The following is a 26,400-nucleotide window of genomic DNA, read 5'->3' as shown; positions in this document are numbered from 1 at the left end:
TGCTTTTGGTCTTGTATCAGTAACCCCAGGATGATGCTAATACTGGGGAGACAGGGCAAACTAGTGAGAACTCGTCTACGTTGGCTGGGGCTAGTGGGCAGGCTTTATAGAGGTCACGATGATCCACGGTGGCCAAAAGGGAAAGGTTTTTCTCTTCCGAGACGGCTTACCCACTGTCTTGATGGGCCTGAACACTAGGCATCATTCAAGCCCCCAGGGCCGGCATGCCCCCAGGCTGTGCTCAGGAAGTACTACTCCACATGATAATGCCCATTCTAGAATATTCAGTAAGGTGCTCAATTTGTCCATCCTCAGGCCCACCTGGAATCAAAGGAGAGAAGGGGTTCCCTGGATTCCCAGGACTGGACATGCCCGGCCCCAAAGGAGATAAAGGCTCTCAAGGACTTCCTGGCCTCACAGGACAGTCAGGCCTCCCTGGCCTTCCCGGACAGCAGGGGACTCCTGGAGTTCCAGGGTTCCCAGGTAAGTGACAGCTGAGCTTTGCCTGGATCGCTCAGGAGGGAACATGGCCTACTTCCTCCTTTCCCGACTCCTGGGCACTTACCGTTTGTGTTGTAGGGACATGTCTTTAACTTTCCTTTTGACTATAGGTTTGAAAGGCGAAATGGGCGTCATGGGAACCCCAGGGCAACCAGGCTCACCAGGACCAGCAGGCACCCCAGGGTTACCTGGAGAAAAAGGTAGGCGGGCTGACAGCTTGCTTGCAAACCATGTGTCGTACTGGTACTGTCTTCTGTCTTTACTGTGTTCTGAGAATCCTGGAAAGTTCTTGTGCTATCATAGATCACACTTAGTTTTAAGAAGTAGATGAAAGAAATGAAGACACCTCTCTCTCAGAGGGATCAACTCCATACAGATCAAGGGGCTGGAAGACGCCTCTCTCTCAGAGGGATCAACTCCATGCAGAGAGTGTGGGCGCACGGTGCTCTGCCTGTCTTGCTGGTGTGAAGAAGATGGGGAAGGCTGAGTTTCTCTCTTCAAGGAACTGTGGACTCTTCGGTCGTATGAGAGTTCAAGTCTTGAGTGCCTCAGAGCCCCGTTATTAGAGTCCACTTCGTGGACAAGCCCAGCCTTTTATTTCTTGTTCTCTGAAATTGATCCAAAACATCCCGTTCTTTTAAAAAGAAGCTGACATAAACATGAGACATAAATAGGGGAAGTTGATGCCAGGATGTGGAAGTTTTCTATTCTATAATTTGTTTATAATTGGGGGACCCTTGGGAGTGACGGAAGATGAAGAAATGAGAAAGACACTTGGGAAAGGGGGGGAGGGGTTCATCTAAATGGCATGTGTTGGAATCATTAGCGGATAACGAACTTCAGAAGGTGGCTTTGCCTTCTCTACCTGGGGTTGCATTCTTCCCCAACTTTGCAGGCTCTGGCTGGAAAGAGTGCCTTCCAGACAGGGCTGGGCCTGGATCTCACCAGGCACTTGCTCTCTTCCCTCTACAGGGGACCATGGCCTTCCGGGCTCCTCAGGACCCAGGGGAGACCCTGGCTTTAAAGGTGACAAGGGGGACATTGGGCTTCCTGGCATGCCAGGGTCTATGGAACACGTGGACATGGGCAGCATGAAGGGACAGAAAGGAGACCAAGGAGAGAAAGGTGAGTGGGGAAGAGAGCCCTCAGTGACAGAGGTGACTCTGCATGCACACCAGGCCACCCTGCTCTTCCGGAGCCATTGCCTCCTAAGCAGATGTGGGAGCTCATGTTTTTCTGTGACATGCAGGACAAATTGGACCCGCTGGTGATAAAGGTTCCCGAGGAGACCCTGGAACGCCAGGAGTGCCTGGGAAGGATGGGCAGGCAGGGCAACCTGGACAGCCAGGTAGGTGTGGACAGCATGTCCAGAGTCATTGTCAGGAAACCCAGGTCTCTGTGCATTTCATTGATGATGAACGCTGGGGTTTTTCTCTGTTATTCTAGGACCTAAAGGTGACCCAGGTCTTAGTGGAACACCAGGAGCCCCTGGACTCCCTGGACCCAAAGGATCAGTTGGAGGAATGGGCATGCCAGGTAACGTGGATGTGGACATACGCGGTGTGCACATGGGGCTGGTGGGATGTCTGCAGAGTGGCACTGCTCACCAGGAAGACGGAGGGCCTGCTAGTCATGTCTCTAGCATACAGTCTCCTGTCTAGGATGGACAGCTTTTGGCCGACACTGTGATCATTGCTAAAAATGAATAAATCATACATACTGGACAGGAAGTGAAGTGCGAGCTGCCCATGGACAAGTAGTGGAGAGGGGAGGTGGTTCTCAGCACAGGCTGGGAAGGGACAGCCAAGACTGGAAACCTGCCTGTCTCCTCCCAAGTCTTTATGAGGTGTTCCAGTTACTTGCTTTAACACCCTAGGCTGCTGGTGATACCTGTCTGTGTCTACATGTCATAAACGCACACATGGTGTGTAAGACTCTCCCCGCTGTCTCGGGCTCCCCTGATGGTGGAGTTGTGTTTTGTTTCCCTCTTTATACAATGATGGTCTTTAAGGGGTGGAGGGAACGTTCCCCAGGGTGGCTCTGTTGCGACTTGCCTGAGGAATCCCAGCTGTGTCGTGGGCCGACTGATAAGCACTGTGATTTGTGTTCTGTTACTGTTCAGTGTCAACGCCGTCAAATTCAAATTCCATTATTTGTGTCTCCAGGTTCACCTGGACAGAAAGGTGTGCCAGGCGTCCCCGGCCAACAGGGTGTCCCCGGCTTACCTGGAGAGAAGGGGGCAAAGGGAGAGAAAGGACAGTCGGGTATACCTGGCATCGGAATCCCCGGGCGGCCTGGTGACAAGGTAAACCTCCCCTTGTGCAGATACCTCCCCTCTCTGTGGAAATGTCCCTGACGTGTTTTTATAAACGATCTCAGCACATTCATGAACTGTGTCCTGTAACACCCCTTCCAACTAACTCAGAGTCATCTCCTCCTGCCTGTTCTCCCCAGGGAAAGATCTAGAAGCTCTTGGAGAGGTGAGGGTGGCTGCCAGGGAGGAAGAAGGGTGTGTAGCCGGAAGTTTTCTCTGATCCTGCCTGGCCCCATGGTCCCGCAGCCACTTATAAAATAACCACTCAGAGACTTAATATTATTGACACACTGTATGGTCCACGGCAGGCCTCTTGCTAGCTAGCTCTTACATCTCAAATCAACCCATTTCCATTAATCTGTGTTTTGCCATGGGTTCCAGTCTGCTGGCATGTTGTTCCTTGGGTCTGGTGTCTCCTCTGCCTCTGCCTTCCTTTCTCCTGTCTCTCTCCTTGAATTTCCCCGCCTGCCTCTAAGCTGCCTTGCCATAGGCCAAAACAGCTTTGTTTATTAGCCAATGGGAGCAACCCATATTCACCGTATACAGAAAGACGTCCCCCAGCAGGGGTGGCCTGAGGAACTTGGCAAATGGAAAGGAGACACTGTCAGCTCCACCTTTCTCAGACACGGGCTTCATTTCTCTTCTGGAAAACCTAGCAAATGGAATTCTGCAGTGTGATATTCATTGCATCAGAATCCATTACCTGCTTGAGTCCTTCCAGACCGCAGCTCATGCATCTGTTTCTTCATCACAGGGAGACCAAGGGCTCGCTGGCTTCCCAGGCAGCCCTGGCGAAAAGGGAGAGAAAGGCAGCGCCGGAACCCCAGGGATGCCAGGGTCCCCAGGCCCAAGGGGGTCTCCAGGGAGCATCGGCCATCCAGGTAGTAGGGCTGGGTGACCTCTGGACACTCGGTCACAAGCAAGGACAGTTCAGGAGCACACAACCTCTACATTTTCATTTCTCTCTCTAGGAAGCCCAGGCCTGCCTGGAGAAAAGGGAGACAAAGGCCTCCCAGGACTGGATGGCATTCCCGGTGTCAAAGGAGAAGCAGGTAGGGACCCTTTGCTGGCGCTTGGGTGGGCAGAGGATGAGCACCCATGCTTGATGGGGGCCAGAGGGTGTAGTCTGCTGAGCCTCGTGGGATCATCCTTCACTGTGAACCAGGCCCTAGGATGCTGTTGGGGGTCTGGGGTCAGCTGGTCCTCTTCCTCCACTTTCAAGGACGGAGTCTGTAGGGGGTTCATGGTTTGGGGCAGGTCAGGAACTAGGGCTAGCATCTCCAAGCTGCTTCTGTAGTGACCTGGGCGTTTCAGACATTTCCCTCCTCTCTCTCTGTGAGCACTGGGTGTGGTCTATGCTGGTCCTCCTGTGGGAGGGTGTCAGAACTGGTTTCAGGGATGCCCATGCAGGGAACAGCTCCTTATGATGTCTGAAAGGGGTCGCTTCGTAGGAGCTGTGGTGTTAAGGGGACCCATGAGGGATTGTTGTCTTCTCTCCCCAAGGTCTTCCTGGGACTCCCGGCCCCACCGGCCCAGCTGGCCAGAAGGGAGAGCCTGGCAGTGATGGAATCCCGGGGTCAGCAGGAGAGAAGGGAGAACCAGGTAGGTCCTGCTCCTTTTCCCACTCAGAGCCTGCACGCTTTCCTGAGCGAACACAGAGACACACGTGCTGTGTTCCCTGGAGCTCCTAAAACAGATGTGGACATGAGGGATGGGACTGGATCGGCCTGGGGATACTCTTCTTCTCTTAGGGGAGGGTCCAGGAGACACAGATGCACACTTGGCGGGGAGAAATGCCATCTTTGCTACCTGGCTGATGTTCGCCACGACAAGACAAACAAAATGGAAAAGAAAATTCCTCTGTGCAGCGTTTTCCCCAGTTTGGGAAAGGGTCCTAGTCCCCCAGGGTCTGGGGGTAACAGGGACAGTTTGACTCAGCAGGGGACCCTGAGTCAAGCCGGATGGGAGAGGAGCAGCTGGGGCGCCTCGCTGTTACTGCTGCCCACTCTCCAGTTCTTTTTCTCATTCTCTGTAAAGATGGGTTTTAAGACACCTTTTCTACTTCCTCCTCTATCTGAACCTCTCCTCTACCCAGAGCCAGTGTGTTGTTATTTGTTTTTGCTCTTTTGAGGTGGGGGGCATCACCCAGCTCCCAAGTAAATAACACATGGAGGCTTATTCTTAATTATGAATGCCTGGCCTTAGCTTGGTGTGTTTCTCACTTCTTAACTTTAAATGAACCTGTCTGTCTTTTGTTTCTGGGCTTTTACCTTTCTCTATTCCTGTATACCTTTCTTTGTTTCTTCCTCCAGGGCTGGCTGTGGAGCTGGGTGGCTGGCCCCTGGGTCCTCTTCCTTCTCTCCTTCTTTCTGCCCAGATTTCTCCTATTTATTCTCTCTGCTTGCCAACCCTGCCTATTCCTCTCTCCTGCCTCGCTATTGGCCGTTCAGCCCTTTATTAGACCATCAGGTGTTTCAGGCAGGCACAGTAACCTGGCTTCACAGAGTTAAACAAATGCAGCACACACAAAGGTAACACGCCTTAGAATAATATTCTACCACATTAGTGTGCAGCAGGCTCTCCTTCCCACGGCCCAGCCCTGCACTTTTCCCACCTCCTGTGAGAGCAGTGAAGCGTCTGGGGGATCGTCTGAGGAGAGTCTGTCTGTGTGTCTCCGAGGTGGTCATGCTGCCCAGGACTGATGGGGGGGGGGTTTATTCTGGCCAAGTAGAATGGGAGAGTCAGCGTCAGCTCACGCTGCAGTCCCCTCCTCACCCTTGGCTTTTCACAGCAGTGATTAGCAGCAGCCAGGAGCATCTGCTGCTGCTTCAGCTCCTGAGAGTGTGGGGAGCCTCAGCTCCTCAGGAACATAGCTGTCAGGCCTAGAGTGCCTGGGACCCTGGGTTCTTAAAGCAGGGCAGGTTCCTGGAATTTTAGCAGCTGAAGCCTTTTCCAACCATTACTTTCTCTGCGGCTTCTGCTCTCTGTCTTTCCTGCCCTGGCCGTTCTCCGAAGCTCTTCAGCCCCCCTCTGGTCTCTGCCGCCACAGCCTCCTCTTGTGTTCTCAGCTCCGTCCATTCTATTGATGATAAAGATCCAGCGTGTGTAAGAACCCTGGCCTGCCATAGTGAGACCTGCTGCAGATGAACAAGACTAGGCAGGAAAAGACCAAGAGGAAGTCTCTTGGTGAACACCAGGGGGCAGCAGACTGGAGAAAGGAGCCAAGTGCCTGCTTATAAAGGGACGGAGTGGGTGTGTCAAGGGTGTTTGCACCAGTCACAGGCCTTTTCTCCTCCTGGGCCACCAATGGGAGGTGCTTCTTCTGGGACCTGGGTGAAGATGGCTGCAGGGCCATTTAGGATTCCTGGGTCTTGACTTGCTATGTTCTGAGACGTGTTTGGGTCATCTGGAGCCACTGGAGTGTCCTCAGACCGTAATGGATCCAGACAGCCGGGTCGCAATGAGGGTGGTCCTCTGGTACCAGAAGTAGGTCTGCTTGGCTGATCCATTCCCTTCCCAAGACTGCCCAGGCTTTCTAAGGGCAGGGTCTGCACGATAGTTACCTGTTTCCATCGAGTCTACACAGAAGGCATAGAAACGGTGTTTGTGATAAAGACTTAAAAGCTAGACAGAACTCTCAGTTCTAGCAATGACCAACAGGACGCCTCGCTGTGTTTACCTTCTGCCTAGTGGCCCAGGGAGAGGTGAGGCCCCTGATCGCCCCTGAAGGAAATGAGCAATCGTGAGCCCAGCTCATTTCTGCTCAGCACCTCAGTGATCCTTGCAGAGAGGTCCTTAGGGAGTACGCATGCTGAGTCCCAGTGCGGGTGTCATGGCAACTGCTGGGATGTAACTGTGCTCCCAGCTTCCTCGGAACGACTTCCCATGTGCTCTGCAAGGGACATGGGGCACCAGCAGAGGGGACCTTGCCTCCTGCTGTCTCTGCAGCTGAGTAAAAGGCATGTCCTTCTGTCTTCGTCCTGTAGGTCTTCCAGGAAGAGGCTTCCCAGGCTTCCCAGGGAACAAAGGAGACAAAGGTAAGGCTAGGTTTCACACACACCTTTCTGTCTGCCAGGGCCACCACAGTGGGGGGACAGGGGCCACAGTCCGTGGGATTTGGCATGCCCCTCTTAGCAAGGCAGTGACTGTCCAGTGGCTAATGGATGTCCTGTGGTTACGCCATCTACTTCACGGTTGACATGGATGCGGTACATGCCAAATACCATTTGATATTAGTATTGCTTAAGTTTTGGGTAACGTGTAAACATGGGTTCCCATCCCTTGTAAGCTCTCAGTTTTTTGTTTTTAAAATTAATTAGTTAATTAATTAACAGTGTATGCCTGAGTATAAGTATATATGTGTATATACTGTAAGCTGCCATGGGGGTGCTGGGAACTAACCTGGGTCCTCTGTAAGGGCAGTAAGTGCCCTCAGCTGCTGAGGCATCTATCCAGCCCTGACTTTCTTATTTTTTAAAAATAGCTTTTTTTTTGGGGAGTGGGGGGAATAATGTTACCATACAATAGACAGCATATATTTAAAGTCTGTCGTTCTTTAAGTTTTGACTCATGTATGCACCCATGGGAACAATGCATTCTGGGTAGTGTCACATCTGTTATCCTATAGCTGCTCTGTTGCTTCTGATCTTCCATCCTGCACCCGGACCTCCAAGACAACCCTCCCCTAAGCAAACACCCATCTCCGTTTGGGAGCCATGAATGACCTTATATCATGCAAGCACAATTGGTCAGTCTGCACTTTTTGTGGCCTGACTTCTTCCCGCAGCACATCTGGGGTGCAGTTTTCATGTTACTTAATCAGTCCCCCCACTTCTCTCTCGATTGCCGAGCAGGGTTCCACAGAGTTAGCTTTGTCCATGTCTTGGAAAGAGGAAGCCCTTGGTTTTGTTAGTGCGGTTGCTTGAAGACTCCAATACACCTAAGATACCTTTGTCGCGGGACACTTCTTTTAAAATAAGGAACGGCTGGGTTCTTTTTCTCAGCCAGGCCATGGAAGGAAGCCAGCACACTCCTTTCCTCCTGGAGCCCTGAGGAAGCCTGCACTGAAGGAGCTTCCTGGCGGGTGGGAGGGGTTTCATCCCTGGCCGTCAGTGTGTGTAGCGTCTCTTCGGTCTGTGTTCCTCTGGTCACCGTTCTCCCCCCACCCCTCCCCCCATGCAGGTTCCAAGGGTGAAGTGGGCTTCCCTGGCTTAGCTGGGAGTCCAGGAATTCCCGGAGCCAAGGGCGAGCAAGGATTCATGGGTCCTCCGGGCCCTCAAGGACAACCCGGCTTACCTGGCACTCCCGGTCACCCTGTGGAGGGGCCTAAAGGAGACCGAGGACCTCAGGGTCAACCCGGCCTGCCAGGTAAGGGCTTTCCGCCAGACATGCTCAAGTTATCAAGCTCAGAACTGGTCTCTGTGTTTTCCTTTCTATTAAGTTTAATTCGAGGGCTGCAGGAAAGGAAATGACCAAGAAAGACACCACACGGATGACATTTGGGGTCCTGCTTTAATCAGGGTAGTACTCTAATGCTTTCCAGCCTGAGCTTGCCTGCCGTGGTGGTGTTGTAGGTGCCCCAGACACTGCGATTTCAGGGACTTTGGAAGCCAACGCTGTGACGTTTTCATGAATACTCTACAGTGACGTCATACATCCCCACACTTCATCACCATGTGACCTTATTATTTACTTATATTAGTGGCACTGGGCATGGAACCTAGGCGTTGTGTATGCTAGACAAGCGCTCTACTCCTGAGCTACACCCCAGACCTCTTATCATCATCATCATCATCATTGTTTTACTAAGTTGTCCGCACTGGTCTTGAACTTACTCACTCTGTAGCCTGATACAATGGAACTTGGTTTCCTACCTGCTTCCGTCTCTGGAATGGCTGGGCTGACAGACCTGGGCCACCACTGCCAACGGACAGGCCATGTGGACGCTGGGTCTGGGGTTTATATGAGCATTGCTCTACAAGGCCATGGGGCTGAGGTTGTAGACCGTTGATAGCAGTACTGACTGCGCTGCAGCACAGTGGCACAGTCCGCAGGAGTCCCCACCCACCTTAACTGTGTGTCCTTTTGTCCTTCACATTAGGGCATCCGGGACCTATGGGGCCTCCAGGGTTCCCTGGAATCAATGGGCCGAAAGGTGAAAAGGGAAATCCAGGTTGGCCAGGAGCTCCTGGGATTATAGGCCCTAAGGGAGACCCAGGATTTCAAGGCATGCCGGTGAGTGGTGAAGTGTAGAAATGTTTTCCAAAAGGAGGCTTTTCTAGTCAGGAGTCCCATATGTGTGTACACGTGTGTGACACTCTCCAGACTCTAAAGCAGTGCTTTCCTTTGGTGCTAGCATAGGAAACCATTACAACATGGTTTGTTTTTTTTTTTTTTTTTTTTTTTTTTTTTTTTTTTTTTTACAATCTACTTCATAGGAACCATTAAAAAGGAAAATGCTATACTGCTGTAGAGTACAGTTCAGTGCCCGACTTTACAACCTCTTTACAAATTCAGTGGCTTGGTAAAGACTAGTTCTGTGCAGCCTTGCAATTGTTTTCAGAAGTTGGCAGTGGGATGGATGTGTTGTAGGTGATGCCATGGACCAGTCTGTAGGGCATGTAGCTCATGAGCTACCAGTAGTGTGTGTGTGGGGTGTGTGTGTGTGTGTTGGGGGTGTTAATTCAGCTTCGGTTTCCTCTAGTTCTAGGAGAACCCCCACTCTTAGGTAGAGTAGCTGTTTCTGTTGCATTCTGGGTCTGCCCACCACCCTGGCTGAGGTTCACATTGGATTCTCGGCTCAGCCATCACCCTGGCTGGAGTGTAGCTTTTCTGCTTGCTCGTGGAGGTCAAACAGATGTCAGCTGAGGTTCTCCTCTGCGCCTGTGTCTGCCTCCGTTTCTCCCCTCTTTCTGCCTCTCTCTCTCTCTCTCTCTCTCTCTCTCTCTCTCTCTCTCTCTCTCTCCTCTTCTCTAACGCACTTTGAAAGAGAGTGTGAAGTCCAGGGAGTTGGGATAGGGCAGAGTTGTAGGTGACCCCTGCTAGGGTGGAATAGCACTCAGGGTTTTATTTGAAGTCCACGCTGGTAGTTCGTTCGTCAGTAGCAGAGAGGACACTGGTCACCGATTCACGGGCAGACACAGAGCAGGTGAGCTTGCCGTACAGTCAGAACAAGTGTTACTGTGATTCTTCTGGGTTTTGTTTCTGGGTAGATCTAGGGATCAAGCCCGTGGCCCCAGGGAAACATTCCATTGCTGCTTTTAACTTCTGAGTCTTCAGGCTGTGAGAGTTAGAAATGACGGTGCAAACTGGCTCCACAGAGTGACCGTAATCACTCTTACCTACCCCCTGTCCTCCATGACGCCTGTACATCTCCCCCTCCCCCCGTACATGGGGGCAGGGATTCTCTGTTTTCATCTCCTTATATATTACAGTTTCTCAGTGTACAAGTAGAGGCAACTCTCCAGTTATTCACACGGTCCTGGTTTCATTCATCAGTCATACTTTTTTTCTGGTGCCAGTCACTCTCCGTCTCTCTGTATACACATTGTATAAATCAGTGTGTCTACTCAGGTATACATGTTTCATACATGCCGATTTCTGGAACTTTTCAAATTAGGATAAGCAGATCTACATCAGAAATAGATTTTTCTGCATATGGCTATGCATGCCTAGAGAAAGAGACAACTACATTGAAATAGCAAAGAGATGAGCCAATATTCTTTTTTTTTTTTTAATTTTTATGTTTTTGTTTTTCTGGAGCTGAGGACCGGACCCAGGGCCTTATACTTGCTAGGCAAGTGCTCTACCACTGAGCTAAATCCCCAACCCCGAGCCAATATTCTTGAGTATATATTGTTACGTTACGTGCACTCAAGTATAGTTGTATTACAAAGGAAACTTGTCCTTCTTTAGCATTTTTAAATGTTTTTTCCATCACTAAAATCATAATTCACATGAGACATGAGACTGATAAGAGCAGTCACTACTCTTTGATGGTTGGGGAAGTTTCCAGGAGGGGGTGTGGCCCTGGTGGCCCTGGGTTTGTCTCCGTGGCAAGTGTCCGTGGTGTTCTGGCTGTGTTCATGGCGTCATGCTGGTGGCTGGGGACAGTGGCTATAGGATTGAAGGAACTGTGTATATGGACCGGAAGAGGAAGACCAGGGTGCCAGTGTTGCAATATCCTCTCCCCCCGTTACGTCATTTAAGGAATCGTAAGACCCCATCAGTTAACAAACCCCTGTGCAGAACATGGCAGGGCTCCCCCCCCCCCCCGACAGTGTGGAACTGACCACGGGTGTCCTGGGCCATCTCCAGCTCACACTTCCTTTGTGTGTCTAGGGCATTGGCGGAGCTCCAGGGATCACAGGTTCAAAGGGAGATATGGGACCCCCAGGAGTTCCAGGATTCCAAGGTAAGACACTGAAGTCTGAGCCTGGCAGCCTTACTGTCGAGGGCATGCTGTTCCAAGGCCTTCTGAGCACACATGCTCCAATATTCAGATGCCAGCATGGCCGCAGCAAGAGATAATGCTGTCTTCAGGTTAAAAATGCAGTAAATTTCCCTGCTTTTGAGACAAGGTCTTGCTGTTACAGTCTGACCTTAAGCTTATGGCAACACTCCTGTCTCAGCCCCTGAGTGCTGGGATTCTAGCTGCTTACTACTGCTGCCAGCTAAAAATGACCTTTCTATGTGGCGTGGATGGCCGACTAAAGGCATTCTGATTCTCTTAGTTAAGAACGAGTGGACCACATATGCCTCAGTCACTTGAATCTCGACAAGAAGTTGTATATTGTTGGTTGTTTTTACTCTTGGCTCTTTTGGGGGGCCCACCACCCAGCTCTCAAATAAATCACATATGGAGGCTTATTCTATAAATGCCCAGCCTTAGCTTGGCTTGTTTCTTGCCAGCTTTTCTTCACCTTGATTATCCCATTTATCTTTGGTCTCTGGGCTTTTACCTTTTTCTATTTCTGTATCTCTCTCTCTCTCTCTCTCTCTCTCTCTCTCTCTCTCTCTGTTGCTGGTTGTGTAGCTGGGTGGCTGGCCCCTGGCACCCTCCTCCTCCTCTCACTCCTTGATCTCTCTTTATCTTCCTTTCCTCCCAGATTTCTCCTTCTCTTTATTCTCTCTGCTTGCTAGCCCTGCCCATCCTTTCTCCTGCCTTGCTGTTGGCTGTAAGGTGTTTTAGGCAGGCAAAGTAACACAGCTTTACAGAGTTAAACAAATGCAACATAAAAGAATGCAACACAGCTTTGCATCATTAAACAAATGTTTCACAGCATAAACAAATGTAACACACCTTAAAATAATATTCTACAACAGTTGTGGCTTTGAGCTATTCATTAGTTTATCAGTGCAGCCAGCGGACATGTTCTGGGTGCTAGCAGTCACTCTACAGGTGTCTTTGGTCTGTCAGACAAATTGTGACCACAGACTCCCTCATGTGCCTCTGCCCTGATCACCACTACCTAAGAGTGGCTGCTTATAAAAGGATGGCTTCTGACTCTGGAAAGAAAAGTTTCATGAGCTACTGCAGCTGAAAGAATAGCACGTTTTCTTCCCTGGAGATAAATGGGAACATGTTCACTGTGTGTGTATGCACCCATGATGTATGCTTGCATATGTGCATGTCTGCATGCACATGTGGGGATGCCACGGTGTGTATATCTTTGCACATGGACTGTGCCTGCATATGCATACACACACGTTTGTGGATGTGTGTGAGTATGCACCCCTATATTCTTGCATATGGTTGAAAGCTCTGTGCAGTGACAATGTCCTTTTCCCACCCAGGTCAGAAAGGTCTTCCTGGCCTACAGGGAGTGAAAGGAGACCAGGGAGATCAAGGCATACCCGGCCCCAAAGGTAGGTGAATTGTTAGTGCACCAGACTTGATCGATGACCCGGAGAGATGCAGATGCCACCAAACACACAGGACTTGAGGGGGTGACTTTCCAGGTGTCAAATGAGTGGAAATGGGGACGAGAAATTCTTGTGGGCTGCTGCTGGAGTTTTCAGCTGACCTGACTTGATAGTGGAATTGTTCAGTGTGACTCAGAGTCCAGGGGAGCAGAGAGGGGCGTTTGCTGAACCACCAAGTGTTGGGGATCCAGCGTGTTGCATAGGCTTCGACATCAGACTGACACCAGCCTCTTAGAGTCAGGACAGAACAAAATCCCCCTCTGCCACTCACCCTGACGACTCCGATGGCTTGTGCTGTGCCCACAGTGTCAGGAGAGGGCAGGGCGCCAGCTGTTGGTCTCCAGCGTGGACTGGAGCCTGGGGTTGATGTGGGGTTGCGGATGGGACAGTGGCTGCCAAAGCTGCTTTTGATCACCCTGCTGACACCGAGCTGATCCTCTGCCTGCCATTCCCACAGGTCTCCAAGGTCCCCCAGGGCCCCCAGGTCCATATGATGTCATCAAAGGAGAACCAGGGCTCCCTGGTCCAGAGGGTCCCCCTGGTCTAAAAGGGCTCCAAGGACCACCAGGGCCAAAAGGACAGCAAGGTGAGGCCTCGGGTTGTGTGGGCACCTGGGTGTCTGTGTGGGGTTTCCTACGGCCTATGTTCTAAGACCAAGAGTCTGAATTGTGGTTGATTATACAAACATGTTTAAAGTATACCAGACAAAGTAATAGAAGTTTTGAAAGGAACCTTCCCCAACCTCCCACACACACCAAAAGCAAGCCAAAATACAGGAAAACCACAGGCTTTTACAACTCAACATATCTTGGCTTAGTTAGAAACATCCAGGGCTGGAGAGGTGGCTTAGTGGTTAAGGGCACTGGCTGTTCTTCCAAAGGTCCTGAGTTCAATTCTCAGCAACCACATGGTGGCTCACAGCCATCTGTAATGAGATCTGGCGCCCTCTTCTGGCCAGCAGGCATACATGCAGACAGAACACTGTATATATTTAATAAATAAATTAAAAAAAAAAAAAAAAAAAAAAAAAAGAAAGAAAGAAACATCCAGAACCCTGCTTGGCAGGGCAGCAGGCAGGGTGGAGCATCAGACTCCTGTGGGCTCCTGGGGTTGCTGCTCTCCGAGCAACCGGCGGGTGTCTGTGGTTCCTTTCCCGTTCCCAGCACACCCGCCCCCGGGTGCTGGCTGTTACTGGCCATTCCTGTTTCAGGAGCTGGGGGGGGGGGGGGGTGAGGGGCAGGCAGAAAGCCGAGGCATTGAAGGCAGTGTCCAGGAAAAGTTAAACTTCAAGCTGCTTATGAGTGAGTTAACTGTACACGTGAAAACAGACAACTGCCACATCAGCTTCCTGTGGCCTCGACACTGAGACTCTAGACCAGTGGTTCTCGGTCTTCCTGATGCTGCGACCCTTTAATACAGTTCCCCATGCTGTGGTGACCCCAACCATAAAACAATTCCATTGTTACTTCATAATGGTTCGCCACTGTTATGACTCATAATGTAGACATCTGATATTTGACCCCCGTTGGGGTCCTGACCCACAGGTTGAGAACCACTGCTCTAGAGCATACCTAGCAAGAGGGGAGGTTAGGCTACCCCACCCCCACACCCCAGTCCCCTTTACTTTGCCCTTTCCAGGTCTGGCTGCCACATAACAGCCACAGGAAGCTTGGGGGGAGCTCAAGGGACATTTGAGGGACAGGGTTGAGGTGATACTCCTCACGTGTGCAGTATGCCAGCCGAGACTCCGGCAGGGGGAGCCCTGGGCTCTGCAGGAAGCAGCCGCGTCCACCCAGGCCGTGATGGGCTGCCAGGATCCATAGGCCACTCAGGCACACCTTCTCACCAGCGGACCAGGCCCTGTGCTTGCTTCCCAAAGATGAAAAATAACCTTCCAGAAGGGAAGAAAGAGGGACAGGTTGCTGCTCACCAGACAAGCTCACAAATTCTTTTCCCTCTCCCACAGGTGTGACAGGCTCAGTGGGCTTGCCCGGACCCCCAGGTGTCCCTGGGTTTGATGGCGCCCCTGGCCAGAAAGGAGAGACTGGACCCTTTGGACCACCTGGTAGGTCTTTACAGCAGAAGCAATAGATCCAGGTCTGAGAAACCTCAAAAGGAAGTTTAAATAGTACTGACGGGCTACTAAGGAAGCCCGCGGAAGAGATGGGCTGGAGAGGGGCGCGGGGAGCTGACTTGTTTTCTGCATAGTGATGGAGATGAGTTGAGATGTGCACTTTCCGGAGCAGGCAAGAGGGTGGGCCCCTGTGGCTTCCCAACAGCATGGTGTTCTGCGGCTACAAAAATTCTGTGGAGCCACAGCTAGAATTGAAAAATAATAATAATGTCAGTGCTTTTCTCAAGGCCGCTGGCATGGGACAAACTTCATGGGAAGGAGAAATTAGATGACTAGCCCACGGTGATATAAAGCTGAGACCTAGGTGTCCCCGAGCAAAGAACACAGCCCTGCAGCCCTGGGGCAGTGTGTGGTGTGACAGTCCCAGGGAATGCGGGACCCGGTGCCTGAGTCTGGTTTACTCCGGCTTTCAGATGAGAGTAACGCTGTTTGAATGATTCTGTAGTGACTCCCACTTTGAGGAGCCCGGGATTCCTTATGAATGGAGTTAGAGCGCAGGCTACTTCATTTACTCACTGAAGGGTGTGTCCCTTGCCACACACTGGGCTCCTAAAGCCATGCCACGGTGGAATGTGGAGGAGACAGGAACGCCCCCGGGAGGAGGCCTGTGCTAGTTAGTTTCACTCTTCCCTTAGCATTTGTTTTGTGCCGTGAAAGGTCAGATGCTCCTGATGCTTTCAGGCGATACAGACAGCCTAAGCTCTTTGGAAATGGATTCTGGGGGCTTTGGAGGGGGCTAAATGGTAACTAAGGCATTGATTTGTCTTCTACAGGTCCGAGAGGGTTTCCTGGTCCACCAGGCCCTGATGGGCTGCCGGGATCCATGGGTCCCCCAGGTACCCCATCTGTGGACCATGGCTTCCTTGTGACCAGGCATAGTCAGACAACAGATGATCCACTGTGTCCTCCAGGGACCAAAATTCTTTACCATGGGTACTCTCTGCTCTATGTGCAGGGCAACGAGCGGGCCCACGGGCAGGACTTGGGTAAGATGCAGTTCTTTCCCTGTGTGATACGTGGTGGGTTCCCAGCTCGATACACGGTGTCCTGGTCTCTGCCACAGTGTGGAGGGCCAGATAGGCAGTGTCTCCTGAGGAGGGCTGCTCCATCTCCCTTCGCCCTCCCACAACGAGCCCTTTAGTTCAGCAGCTTCTCTTTGTCTTTTGAGAAGCCATGAGGGCTGATTCCTTGGACATGTTGAAATTGATAAAAGGCCAGCCCTCACTTCTGTATTAAGTCCAGTCAGGGTTCCTGTAGTGGCGTGCTTAGCCGTTTGCAGTTTTCTTAGGAATCGGGCTGCTTACCGGCTGCTCCTCTAGAAATGCACCCTGTTATTCTGATGGAGGCTCTCTGCGTCTTCGGTTCTGCAACCCCGACCCAAGTTCCTTTGGTTCATCAGGAAGCCATATATCTGCCCATTATCTTCAGCGGCTCCTGGGACCCTCCACCGAGTTACACCCTAGTGTTGTGCGCTTGTGATATAGCTGGAAGAAGGTAGAACTGCAGTGGCCGTGGGACCACAGTGACAGCCCACCCTGTAGCCACCCAACAGGGCGCGTTTCCTTCCCTCAAGCACGTCTGCGTGGCTCTTTACCGTTCTCTTTTTGCCCCATCGGGGGAAATCTCCTCATCTGCCCCTCACTCACCATCATCCTAGCCTGCCCTGTTTGCCTCCTTCTCTCTGACGAGAATGTCAAGTGTCAGTTTCCGCCCCGGGGTGCTGTCGGTCGAGTGTGAGGACCGACCGGACTCGCAGGTTCTCACTTCCCGGTGTTCTCTCCGGTACAGGCACGGCCGGCAGCTGTCTGCGCAAGTTCAGCACGATGCCTTTCCTCTTCTGCAACATCAACAACGTCTGCAACTTCGCCTCCAGGAACGACTACTCTTACTGGCTGTCCACGCCAGAGCCCATGCCCATGTCCATGGCGCCCATCTCTGGGGACAACATCCGGCCCTTCATTAGCAGGTGAGCTCAGCATCCACGGGGGCTCATGCAAAATTAGATAAGAAGCAGCTGTCTGTATTTGGCCTTGAACTGACAGAGACCCACCTGCTTCTGCCTTCCCGGTGCTGGGGTAAAAGGCGTGCACCACTGTGCTCTTTTTCTTTTTAAAAAACATATTTTATTTTATTTGTGTGTGTGTGTGTGTGTGTGTGTGTGTGTGTGTGTGCGCGCGCGCGTGCGTGCACATGAGTGCAGGTGTCCTTATAGCCAGAGGATCAGATCCCCATGGAGCTGGAGTTACAGGTGGTTGTGAGTCACCTGGAATGGGTGCTGGGAACCTCTCTCGGGTTCTTTGCATATCCTCAGCCACAGTAAACCATCTCGCCAGCTCCCGAATGTCCTTCTTTTTGAAAGGATGAATTATGACCCATTGAATGGGTGCACATTGCATTTCATTTACCTGCACATCCACAGCTCACCTGTTAGCGGTTATCGGGGTTGACTGTTCGCTGACTAAGGGCACTCGCAGCGTGGGTGTTCACACCTAACTTCTTGCCTTTAGTCCTTCTGCTGCGTCTAGAATTGGAATTTCTGAGTCATACATTGGTGCTATTTTTAAGTGTTTAGGAAACTTCCTCCCTGTTTTTCCACAGTGTCTGTGCCCTTGGCATTTGGACATTCCCGCCAGCCAGGCACAAGGGATCTCTCCCCTTCCTCCACATCCTCACTGATGCTCGCCATTTTCTGTTGTATTTTTTATGGTAGCCTGATGGTTGTGAAGTGAAGCCCAAGGAACTGTAGTTATTGAATATATAATGTACAACTCATCTGTTTATGTAGTGTTTGTGCATAAAAAATTATACAGATTTATGTCACTCAAATATATGCATGATCCCCCAAACCACAGAATTAATTATGCAATAACAAAGATCCATCTCACATTCCCTCTTACTCCATCAAATTTTGCCCCCTTGAGGCAGTGTTACACCCATTGGGAATGCGTAGGTCTCTGGCTGAGTGATTCCTAAATTAAGCTTGTCCTCGCTGACATCTGGAGTGTTTTCAGTTCAAGAGCTTGCCTGGTGGGAAGTAAGACAGGAAGCTTTATGAGTGAGAAGTGTGAGTTGTCCTATTTTTGCCCATTTCCATCAAATTAGAAGTCGATTGTTGAGCTGTTACTGAAACCTAACAGAAACACGGAAATGGACAGACGTCATAAAGAGTTTACTTTACTGACGATAGCAAGAATGAGAAGTCGGCGGTTCCCCTTAGTAGTTTAGGAGAGCACCAGGCGTTTCCAGATTCCCATTTGAGGCAGGTCTCAATGTGCAGCCCAGTCTGGCCTTGAACTTGAGATCTTCATGCCTCGGCTTCTTAAGTGCTGGGATGCTGGATCTACCCCACCATGTCTGGATCTCCACAATCCCTGCAAACCCACAAGCACAAAGACAGCCCGGCAGCTCCCCCAGCGGGTATTGGAGGACAGAACCACAGGTTCTCTGTGCTTGTGCCCTGAAGTCTCTCGGGACCGCCTTTCTTATTTTTATCTTTTGGAGCTATCAGAAAATTAATTTTATTGGTCTTAGGCTGGAGAATGTCATTTGTTACATTTCAAGCGTACATAGAACACACAACACTCCACACACACGTGTGATCTGCTGCCCAGGGTGTGCGAAAGGCCCAAGAAAGAGAATTAACTTTTTGTGTGGCTTTCTTTCTAGCTTTCCTTGGAAAACAGGTAGAAAATGATTATCATTTATGTTTCTTGATTACTTTTGGAATGACACCCATGCTGGTCTGGATTTGGTTGCAGATCTGGGGAAGTGTGTGTCTGTGGACGTGTGTCTTCACGGGGCCCTCCTGGTTCTGTGAGCACACTTGAAATACCAGACTTGTTTCACTGTCTCAGGACTCAACATTCCAGGGCCCCTATGCCCTTGCAGCTTGAGGGGCCCTCCAGGTCTCACATGGTCCTTTATCCACACGTGTCTCTCTGATTCCCTGTTGTTGTGACATGGCCCTCTTCTCGGGGCTGAGAGTTACTTTGATGGCTTCCAGCTACGTCTCAGGACCTCCAGGTTCCTTTTTTTTTCCCATGGGGAGGCCCCCAAACGTCATTTTAGAAACCCCGACACAAATCTTTCCTTTTGAGTTTTGAGCCACGAAGGTGGGAGCTCTTGTCTTTGTCCTATCGGCCACGATTTCTGAGTACTTCCTCTGGCTTTCTTCAGACAAGAGTGGCGGTAAAGCCACAGTTTAATCACCTGAGGTTGGAGAGCAAGGGACGCTGCGGGTGGCCTGGGCTGTGACACTGGCCATGGCTCCAGTGTCTTCATAAATACAGGGAATGGGGCCACTGACAGCCTGCTGAGTCTTCTGGAGGGCAGCGATGCCCTCTGTGTGGCCATCTAACCCCCCCCAGCACTGAGGCATCCTGGGAAGGGGGGCACTTCTACCAGCTGTCCTGTGTCCATGCCTGAGAGGCAGATGGCAGCAGACGGGCCAGGCGATTTCAATTCCAGTGGCTGGTGTTTAAGGGAACCTATTAATTCATCTGCATTTGTGTGAATAAAGTAGAAAGCATAGGAAGTGTGTGCACGCACGTGGACACACACACACACACACACACACACACACACACCACAGAAAATGGAATGACTAATCCAGCCGCCCGCCCACTCCCCGTCCATCCGTATGCAGAACTCGCTGTAATTATTCACACGTTTGTTCTCATTTAGCAGCGTGGCTAACACTCTCTTCACTCTGTGACTGGAATGTAATTATTTTGCTGCTGCTGTTTGTGTTTTTTAAGCATGGCACTCCTCCCTCGCCATCCGGTGCTCCCTCGCCATCCGGTGCTCCCTTATTTGGGCGAGCTTTAGAACACTGGATGCCCCTACTGTTTCCGTCTGCCCCGGGGTGCCCTGTCATGGCTGGGCTTGAGCCAGCCTGGCACAGGAGGAACCTTGTCTTGGGGAGGGACCCGGTCAGTGCTTCCCTCGGCCTCCTTTTAGGACCTGGTCTCCCCATCTTTCTTCTTTTAGAATAGGTCGTTAAAAAGCAACTGTTTCGAATTGAATGTTTTAGGACAGGGATGGGAGGCCCCGAACTGACCCAGGAGAAAGAGGGAGAGAAGGTAAAGGGGGGCAGGGCTGTCCCCAGGTCCACCCACGCTTAACGCCTGCTCCCTCCCCCTCCCTCCCAGGTGTGCAGTGTGCGAGGCACCGGCCATGGTGATGGCGGTGCACAGTCAGACCATTCAGATCCCGCCGTGCCCCAACGGTTGGTCCTCACTGTGGATTGGCTACTCCTTCGTGATGGTGAGTGCCGGGGGGGGGGACTTCATTTCCCCGGAAGGGCTCCCACTAACGCCTGTTAGCTCCTCCGTCCCTCCAAGTTTCCTACATCATCCCCCCTTGAGCATAACGTGGAGCCTGGCTTCTTGCTTAGTGTCTCCAGGGCTCCCTGCTCCTCCATGTGGGGAGGTGCTGCCTGCCATGAGCCTGGGGTCCACAGTGTCTCCAGGGCTCCCTGCTCCTATGTGTGGGGAGTTGCTGCCCGCCACGAGAAGGGAGCTTCTAGAGTGTGGAAGCTCCATAGCCGTGTGGCCAGCACCCAAAGCCTGCCCAGCTCCTCCGGTGTGTTATTAACTCACAGGGGCACCCGAGATAAGAGGGGACATGGGTATTACCGGGAGCTTGCGCTTCTTCAGTCACGGCAGTGGCCAGGAGAACAATCCTCTTGGGTAATTCTCAGAATGCACCCTGGCAGTGAGGCTCACTCTCCTGTCCTCCCGGGTTAATACCCAGAATGCACCCTGGCCAGGGAGGCTCACTCCCCTGTCCTCCCAGGTTAATACCCAGAATGCACCCTGGCCAGGAAGGCTCACTCCCCTGTCCTCCCAGGTTAATACCCAGAATGCACCCTGGCCAGGGAGGCTCTCCTATCCTCACCTGCCTATTTTCAGACGTTTCTTGGTCCCTTGCATCCTTTCTCTTGAAAAGACAATTACTACAGGGACAATTCCCTGTGTGGAGAACTCATTACAGCTTATTCCACTTTATCACCACACTGAAAAATATTGATTAAATGCACACAAGTCCTGAACTAGTAAGAAAATGGGTAAGAATTTACCAACCTCAAATAAGCAACCCCACACGGACATCATTGTCTTTCTCTTTAAAATCCCTCGGACAGAAACAAGTTGTTGATTTGACCTACAACTTAACATTCATTAGCCTTGTTATTTGACGTGAAAAGGACTTCCTGATTGCTTCCTGAGAAAGCTGGGCGCTCTTCTCCCACTCGGAGGAGCTGATGTCTGGTTTCTGGGATTGTGTAGGCCGGAGTACCCCAACCTTGCCTGCAGGCCTGGATGGTGGACCATCATGGGTATTGAGCAGGTGTTTGGGCCCAGGGTTTGTGAGCCTGGGGAGCAGGTGGGGGAACTTGGAGCTTCACTGAGGAGACACCATGGCTCCTCCCTAGGGACAGTGACTTTCTCTCTCTGGGTGATGAAACCTCAGACTCATGCCTTATGTTTGTCCCTCAGCATACCAGCGCTGGTGCTGAAGGTTCTGGCCAAGCCCTTGCATCCCCTGGGTCCTGTCTGGAAGAGTTCAGAAGCGCTCCATTCATTGAGTGCCATGGCCGAGGAACATGCAATTACTATGCAAATGCTTACAGCTTTTGGCTCGCCACCATAGAGAGAAGCGAGATGTTCAAGTAAGTCAGAATGACCCTCTGCTGGAGGGCTCTTGTCTCTTGGTACCCTTTCTTTTTCTTTTCCTGTGACCCATCCCGTCGTCAGAGTCTGTTCTGCGTGGGCAGATGACCCATCTGATTTTCAAAGGGGAACCAAGGTGATAGGCTTGATTCTGTGTGTTGGGGAGCTGAGAGAGAAAAGAGGTCATTTGCCGTGTTTGTAGATGAGTGTGCTAAAATGTTATCAAAAGCAGCTGAAATCTTCAAACACCAGGGGAAACATTGTATCCTCAGTAGCCAGGGAGGAGGGCGGGCCACTCATCCCTGTGGTGGTTACATGATGCGTGCAGGGTATGTGGAAGGGCCATTCTAAGCAACTCAAAAATTCCTTTCAACACAAATATTACTGAAATGATAGAGATATCTTTCCCTTCCTGTCCCTTCCCGTTTCCAAGATTCATCTGAAAACAATGGTCCTAGGGCTGCCGGCTCTGTTGAAGTTAATCTGGTCCCTCTCCAGTGGTCAGGAGCACATTATGCTCCTCCATCCTCCATCACGTGTCAGCAGGAGCAGATGCAGGTGGCTGATGGGACAGGGGAAGCCTCTTCCTGCTCCTCGGCAGATGAGGCTGCTGTCTCCTGCAGACAAGCCTGTCTGTCTGCTCAGCCATGCAGTCATCTTAGCTCTGCAGTCATCTTGTCTTTCAGATTAGGTCATTCCTTGCTAAACACCCCAAAGTATCATGTTCTTGACTGCTAGCTTACAGGAAAATGTCAGCTGTGCAAACACAGCCTAGACTCTGCTCCTTACCCCTCAGCTTGGGGAGGGCTTCCTCATGAGGTTAGTAGCCAAAAATGGGATTTTTTTTTTTTTTTTTTTTGCTTTGAAACAGCCCCCTGGTTATAATGCCTCCTTAAACAAAATTAGATAAGATCTTTTTTTTTTTTTTTTTTTTTTTTTTTTAAATAGCTAGAATTTTCTAGAGTAAGCTCCTTCAACTTCAGGACAAGAAGCTCTTACGTGTGGTGAACTACATTGAGTAGAATTTGATGAGTACCAATCAGAGTTGAGATTTTTACCTTTCCACTGACTCAAATAAGGTGGAATTTCTAGGGTCAAGACAAGTCTCAGCTGCTAAGTGTGCCCCCTCTTTGGCTTCACCCCAGGCTGTGTGTATCTAGACACCTACGGGGTCATGGACACGTTTCCGTTATGAATAATGTCAGTTCGTTATTCCAGGTCTGCCACTTACCCCACCATCCAACAAAACTGAACGAGCACTCACTGTTGGTTAAATAGGGTGGAGAAAATATTCCTCCCTACCCTGGGGAGGCTCTAATCCACCGGAGACGATGAAAAGATAATTATAGTGCAAAGCATAGCATGGTCCTGTGGCTGAGAGGTGACCTCAGCTGGGCTCAGGTGGGCTCAGGCGTGCAGATAATATCTAAAACGTCCCCCTGTTGTGGAACCACGGTCCCGGGTCCTGGTGCGCGCCTGCTCAGAGTTCAGGGGCACGGCGGTTGCTCATTGTCACCCGTGTGGACGGGTGTGTCTCTGGTCCCTGAGGTGTCACAGGGCTTGGAAGAAGTGCCTGGGGAATGTACCCGGGTTTCTGGTGGTTCACAAGTCCATGCTGATGGCGTCGTAACTCTGTTGTGTTCCAGGAAGCCCACGCCGTCCACCTTGAAGGCAGGGGAGCTTCGCACTCACGTCAGTCGCTGCCAAGTGTGCATGAGAAGAACCTAAGGAGGCCGCCTCTGCCGCGTCACAATATGGTGCTACTCCTCCTCGTCCTCTCCTCCCTCCCGTTTTATGTTTTAACAGCAATGAACCCTAGAATTATACCCCATGTACCTCACTGTCCACTATGAAAACCATAAAGTGCCTTATAGGGATTTGCGTAACTAACACACCTTGCTTCGTTGGCTTCTGTTTGCGGAAGGAGAAGGACAGACAGCGATAAGCTTTCCATAGTGGCACATACCTACCAAATGGCACTCATGATCAAATAAAAAAAAAATGAATTGCCTTTTGCAATCCAGTGCACTGATGTGTGAGGTGAGAACTCCATAAGAAACCCAAGGTGCTACGGGTACGCGGTACCCTCCAGACAGCCCACAGCCCGTTTCAACCTGTCGCCCCAGATGTGAGCGTCTGTCTCTACCACTGTCTAGTGTTTCCAAATCGGTCCCTCGATGGTCTGTGCAAAGAGCAGGTCAAGGAAACTGGTTTCTTCCACCCTTTACACGGAATTCCATCTTTTCAGCCCCAAAACACCAACTTATGCCCTGTGTGGTACTACGCAGCTGCTTTTGTGGAAGTCATGGCTTTCCTGTGGAATAAAGATGGTCCAAAGGTAGACAGAAAATAAGTATATATATATGTATTAGTAATTTATATAGATGTCAGCAATTAGGCAGGTCAAGTTCTAGTGCAGAGCCCGTTGTTAAATAAAGCATGCTTCGTTCTTCTCTCTCGAAGACTGTGCTGTTCTTCACAGGGTCTCCAATACCAGACCACCAAATGTGAAACACCAGCTTCCCTCATTGACTCCCAAACCAAAGAAGGTGTTATTGCCAAAGCCAAACTCATTCCTAAACATGGTGTCTACGCTCATGAGCCCTGCGCCTGGGTGCTTACGGCGATTACTCTGTTCGGAGTATTTTCAGGGTTTTAAACACTAACCGCAGACTGAATGACTCACTTCCCAGAGCGGTGCCAGCCAAGGCCTTCGATAGCATCCCTCATCCTGCACCCCAGCAGCATTTCCCACCTGAGCACACACAGGCCACTTCGCAGGGGCTGTCACAGCTCCTGCAGGGAGTGAACAGGTCGCAGGAGGGCAGACTCGGACCACTATGCTTGAAGTGACATTTCACTAGAAGTCCCCCCCAAAAAACGTTTTTAAGACTACTAAGGCCTTCTGTGTAATTTCTTTAAATGTGTATTTCTTAAGAATTCAAATTTGTAATAAAACTATTTGTATAAAAATGAAGCTCTTATGGATTTGTTGCTAGAACTACCACTTGAAACATTAAAGGAAAAGTTACTGCAAGTACTGCTAATAAACCTGCGTACCTTAGATCATTTTTATTTTGTATTTGTTCAAACAAGAGTCCTGGACTGGGGTAATTTATAGTGATGAACTGCAGAGGAGAGACAGCCTCCCCTCCGGCCCCTTCCTTCCTCTGTCAGCCCAGGTCCCACTAGACACAAGGAAGCAGAACTTGAGCAAGCCCATGAAATGCAGAGCCTGCCATTGAGATTGGCGCCATTGGGCCTTAGAGCAGTGGACACACTTCTGTCATAGAGGGGATTGGAGCAGAAGGTTGGATTCAAAATCATCTGAGGTGGTAAAGACAGATGTGTGCTGGAGAGATGGCCCAGTCAGAGGATGTGACTGTGGACCTCCAGCGTGCACATAAAAAGTCAGGTGTGATGGTGCATGCTAGTCTCCCAGCACTGGGGAGCCTGAGACAGGCGGATCCCTTTCCTGGAGCTTGCTTATGAGCCAATCTGACTGAGTTGGGGAGCTCCAGGTTCAGTGGGAGACCGTCTCGAAAAATAAAAGTGACCGGAGAAGACACTGGGTGTTGACTTTCGGTCTCCACATGCACACACACTCACACACTGGTACAAAAAGAAGTTGGTTTTTGTGTGTGTGTATGTGTGTGTGACTTAAGCTTTGGCAATGTTGTGTTTTAAGACAGTGTCTCACTATATAGACCCCCTGGCTGATCTGGAATTTTCCCTGTAGACCATGCTAGCTTCGAACTCACAGAGATCTGCCTCTGCCTCCCCAGTGTTTGGATTAAAGGCGTGTGTCACCACACCTGGCAAGCTTCAGTTTAAACTGGGTTGAAATGCAGTCTGTGTGGGATGGATGTGTTTCCCCGTTTTCACGAAAAGGTGAACTTAACCAGCACAGCTGTACCAAGGATGAATTAGGATAACACATGAGAAACCTTTACATGCAAGGAAGAAACAGCATCATGAGAGGACACTGTGTAAAGATAAAAGAGGATAACATACTGTGAACCAAACACGGTGCCCGGAACACTCACATTACTAGACCTGGGACACAGGGGAGGTCTGGTTTGGGTCCTCTGCCCACTTTTGACATAACTGATGAACAGAGTTCCTTGTGTTTTCCTCTGAGAGAATGGAGAAGACTATCATAGGCTCCTTGTGGCCATCACTGAGTCACTCCCCCATGGTTATATCACCAAACCCCTCAAGGTTCTTACAGTGCTGTGACGTTTACAGACTCCCCCCCCCCCCGCCCCTGCTCTCAGAATGGAGATGGTCTTGGACATGTTTGTCAAAAATCAATTGCTTTTAGGTGCATGGGAGATATAGTCAGCTTAATTTTAAAAAGATTGTGTGTGTCGTTAAGTACACAACTTACGCTCCGCGTGATTATCTGGTTCTTAGACAGCTAGTAAGAGAGGCCATCATTTCTCTGCTGGGTTGATTTTGCACCTGTAATTTAACTGGCCACAGACGTGAGTTTATCCTGGGGATTATTTAGTCTGTTTCATCCACCTACATGACTCCACTTTCCATATCAGGTTGAGTTGATTTAGCTTCAAAGTAAATCTTTCTTTAAAAGTAAAATTTATGTGTGTGAGTGATGTGCCTGCACATGTGTACATGCGCCACATGTGTGCTTGTGCCTGTGAATGCCGGGAGAGGGCATCGAGTCCCCTGGGACTGGTACTAAAGATGATTGTGAACCACCATTTGGATGTTGGGGATCAAAACCCATGTTCTACAAGTGTGTTAAATGCTCCTAACCACTGAGCCACCTCTCCAGGCCCTGAAGAAAATCCCAAAGGCAGTTCCCGAGTGTCCTCTTACCTTGTATGTATTTT

At 50.6% G+C, this 26,400-nt stretch overlaps 1 protein-coding gene across 2 annotated transcripts in view; it reads left to right on the top strand.

Moving 5' to 3' along the window:
* Positions 1–24,613, top strand: part of Col4a1 (collagen type IV alpha 1 chain) — a 118,397-nt gene extending 93,784 nt beyond the window's left edge. The window contains exons 32-52 of one of the 2 annotated variants that reach the window (XM_037211578.1): positions 316–483; positions 612–701; positions 1,474–1,626; positions 1,751–1,849; positions 1,948–2,037; positions 2,667–2,806; positions 3,570–3,696; positions 3,787–3,867; positions 4,319–4,417; positions 6,802–6,852; positions 7,997–8,182; positions 8,916–9,049; positions 11,156–11,228; positions 12,611–12,682; positions 13,197–13,325; positions 14,706–14,804; positions 15,647–15,859; positions 16,662–16,839; positions 20,024–20,138; positions 21,371–21,543; positions 23,191–24,613. In XM_037211578.1, coding sequence (XP_037067473.1) covers positions 316–483; positions 612–701; positions 1,474–1,626; positions 1,751–1,849; positions 1,948–2,037; positions 2,667–2,806; positions 3,570–3,696; positions 3,787–3,867; positions 4,319–4,417; positions 6,802–6,852; positions 7,997–8,182; positions 8,916–9,049; positions 11,156–11,228; positions 12,611–12,682; positions 13,197–13,325; positions 14,706–14,804; positions 15,647–15,859; positions 16,662–16,839; positions 20,024–20,138; positions 21,371–21,543; positions 23,191–23,272 — 2,552 coding nt within the window. In that variant the 3' untranslated portion in view covers positions 23,273–24,613. The remainder of the gene's footprint in view (positions 1–315; positions 484–611; positions 702–1,473; positions 1,627–1,750; positions 1,850–1,947; positions 2,038–2,666; positions 2,807–3,569; positions 3,697–3,786; positions 3,868–4,318; positions 4,418–6,801; positions 6,853–7,996; positions 8,183–8,915; positions 9,050–11,155; positions 11,229–12,610; positions 12,683–13,196; positions 13,326–14,705; positions 14,805–15,646; positions 15,860–16,661; positions 16,840–20,023; positions 20,139–21,370; positions 21,544–23,190) is intronic. The other variant, XM_028872302.2, reaches the window with a different exon arrangement.
* Positions 24,614–26,400: the final 1,787 nt, after the last annotated feature.

The sequence above is a fragment of the Peromyscus leucopus genome, chromosome 17 (genome assembly GCF_004664715.2).
Source record: "Peromyscus leucopus breed LL Stock chromosome 17, UCI_PerLeu_2.1, whole genome shotgun sequence".
NCBI lineage: Eukaryota > Metazoa > Chordata > Mammalia > Rodentia > Cricetidae > Peromyscus > Peromyscus leucopus.
Note: the sequence above shows the minus strand (reverse complement) of the source record. Positions and strands in the feature narration are given on the sequence as shown.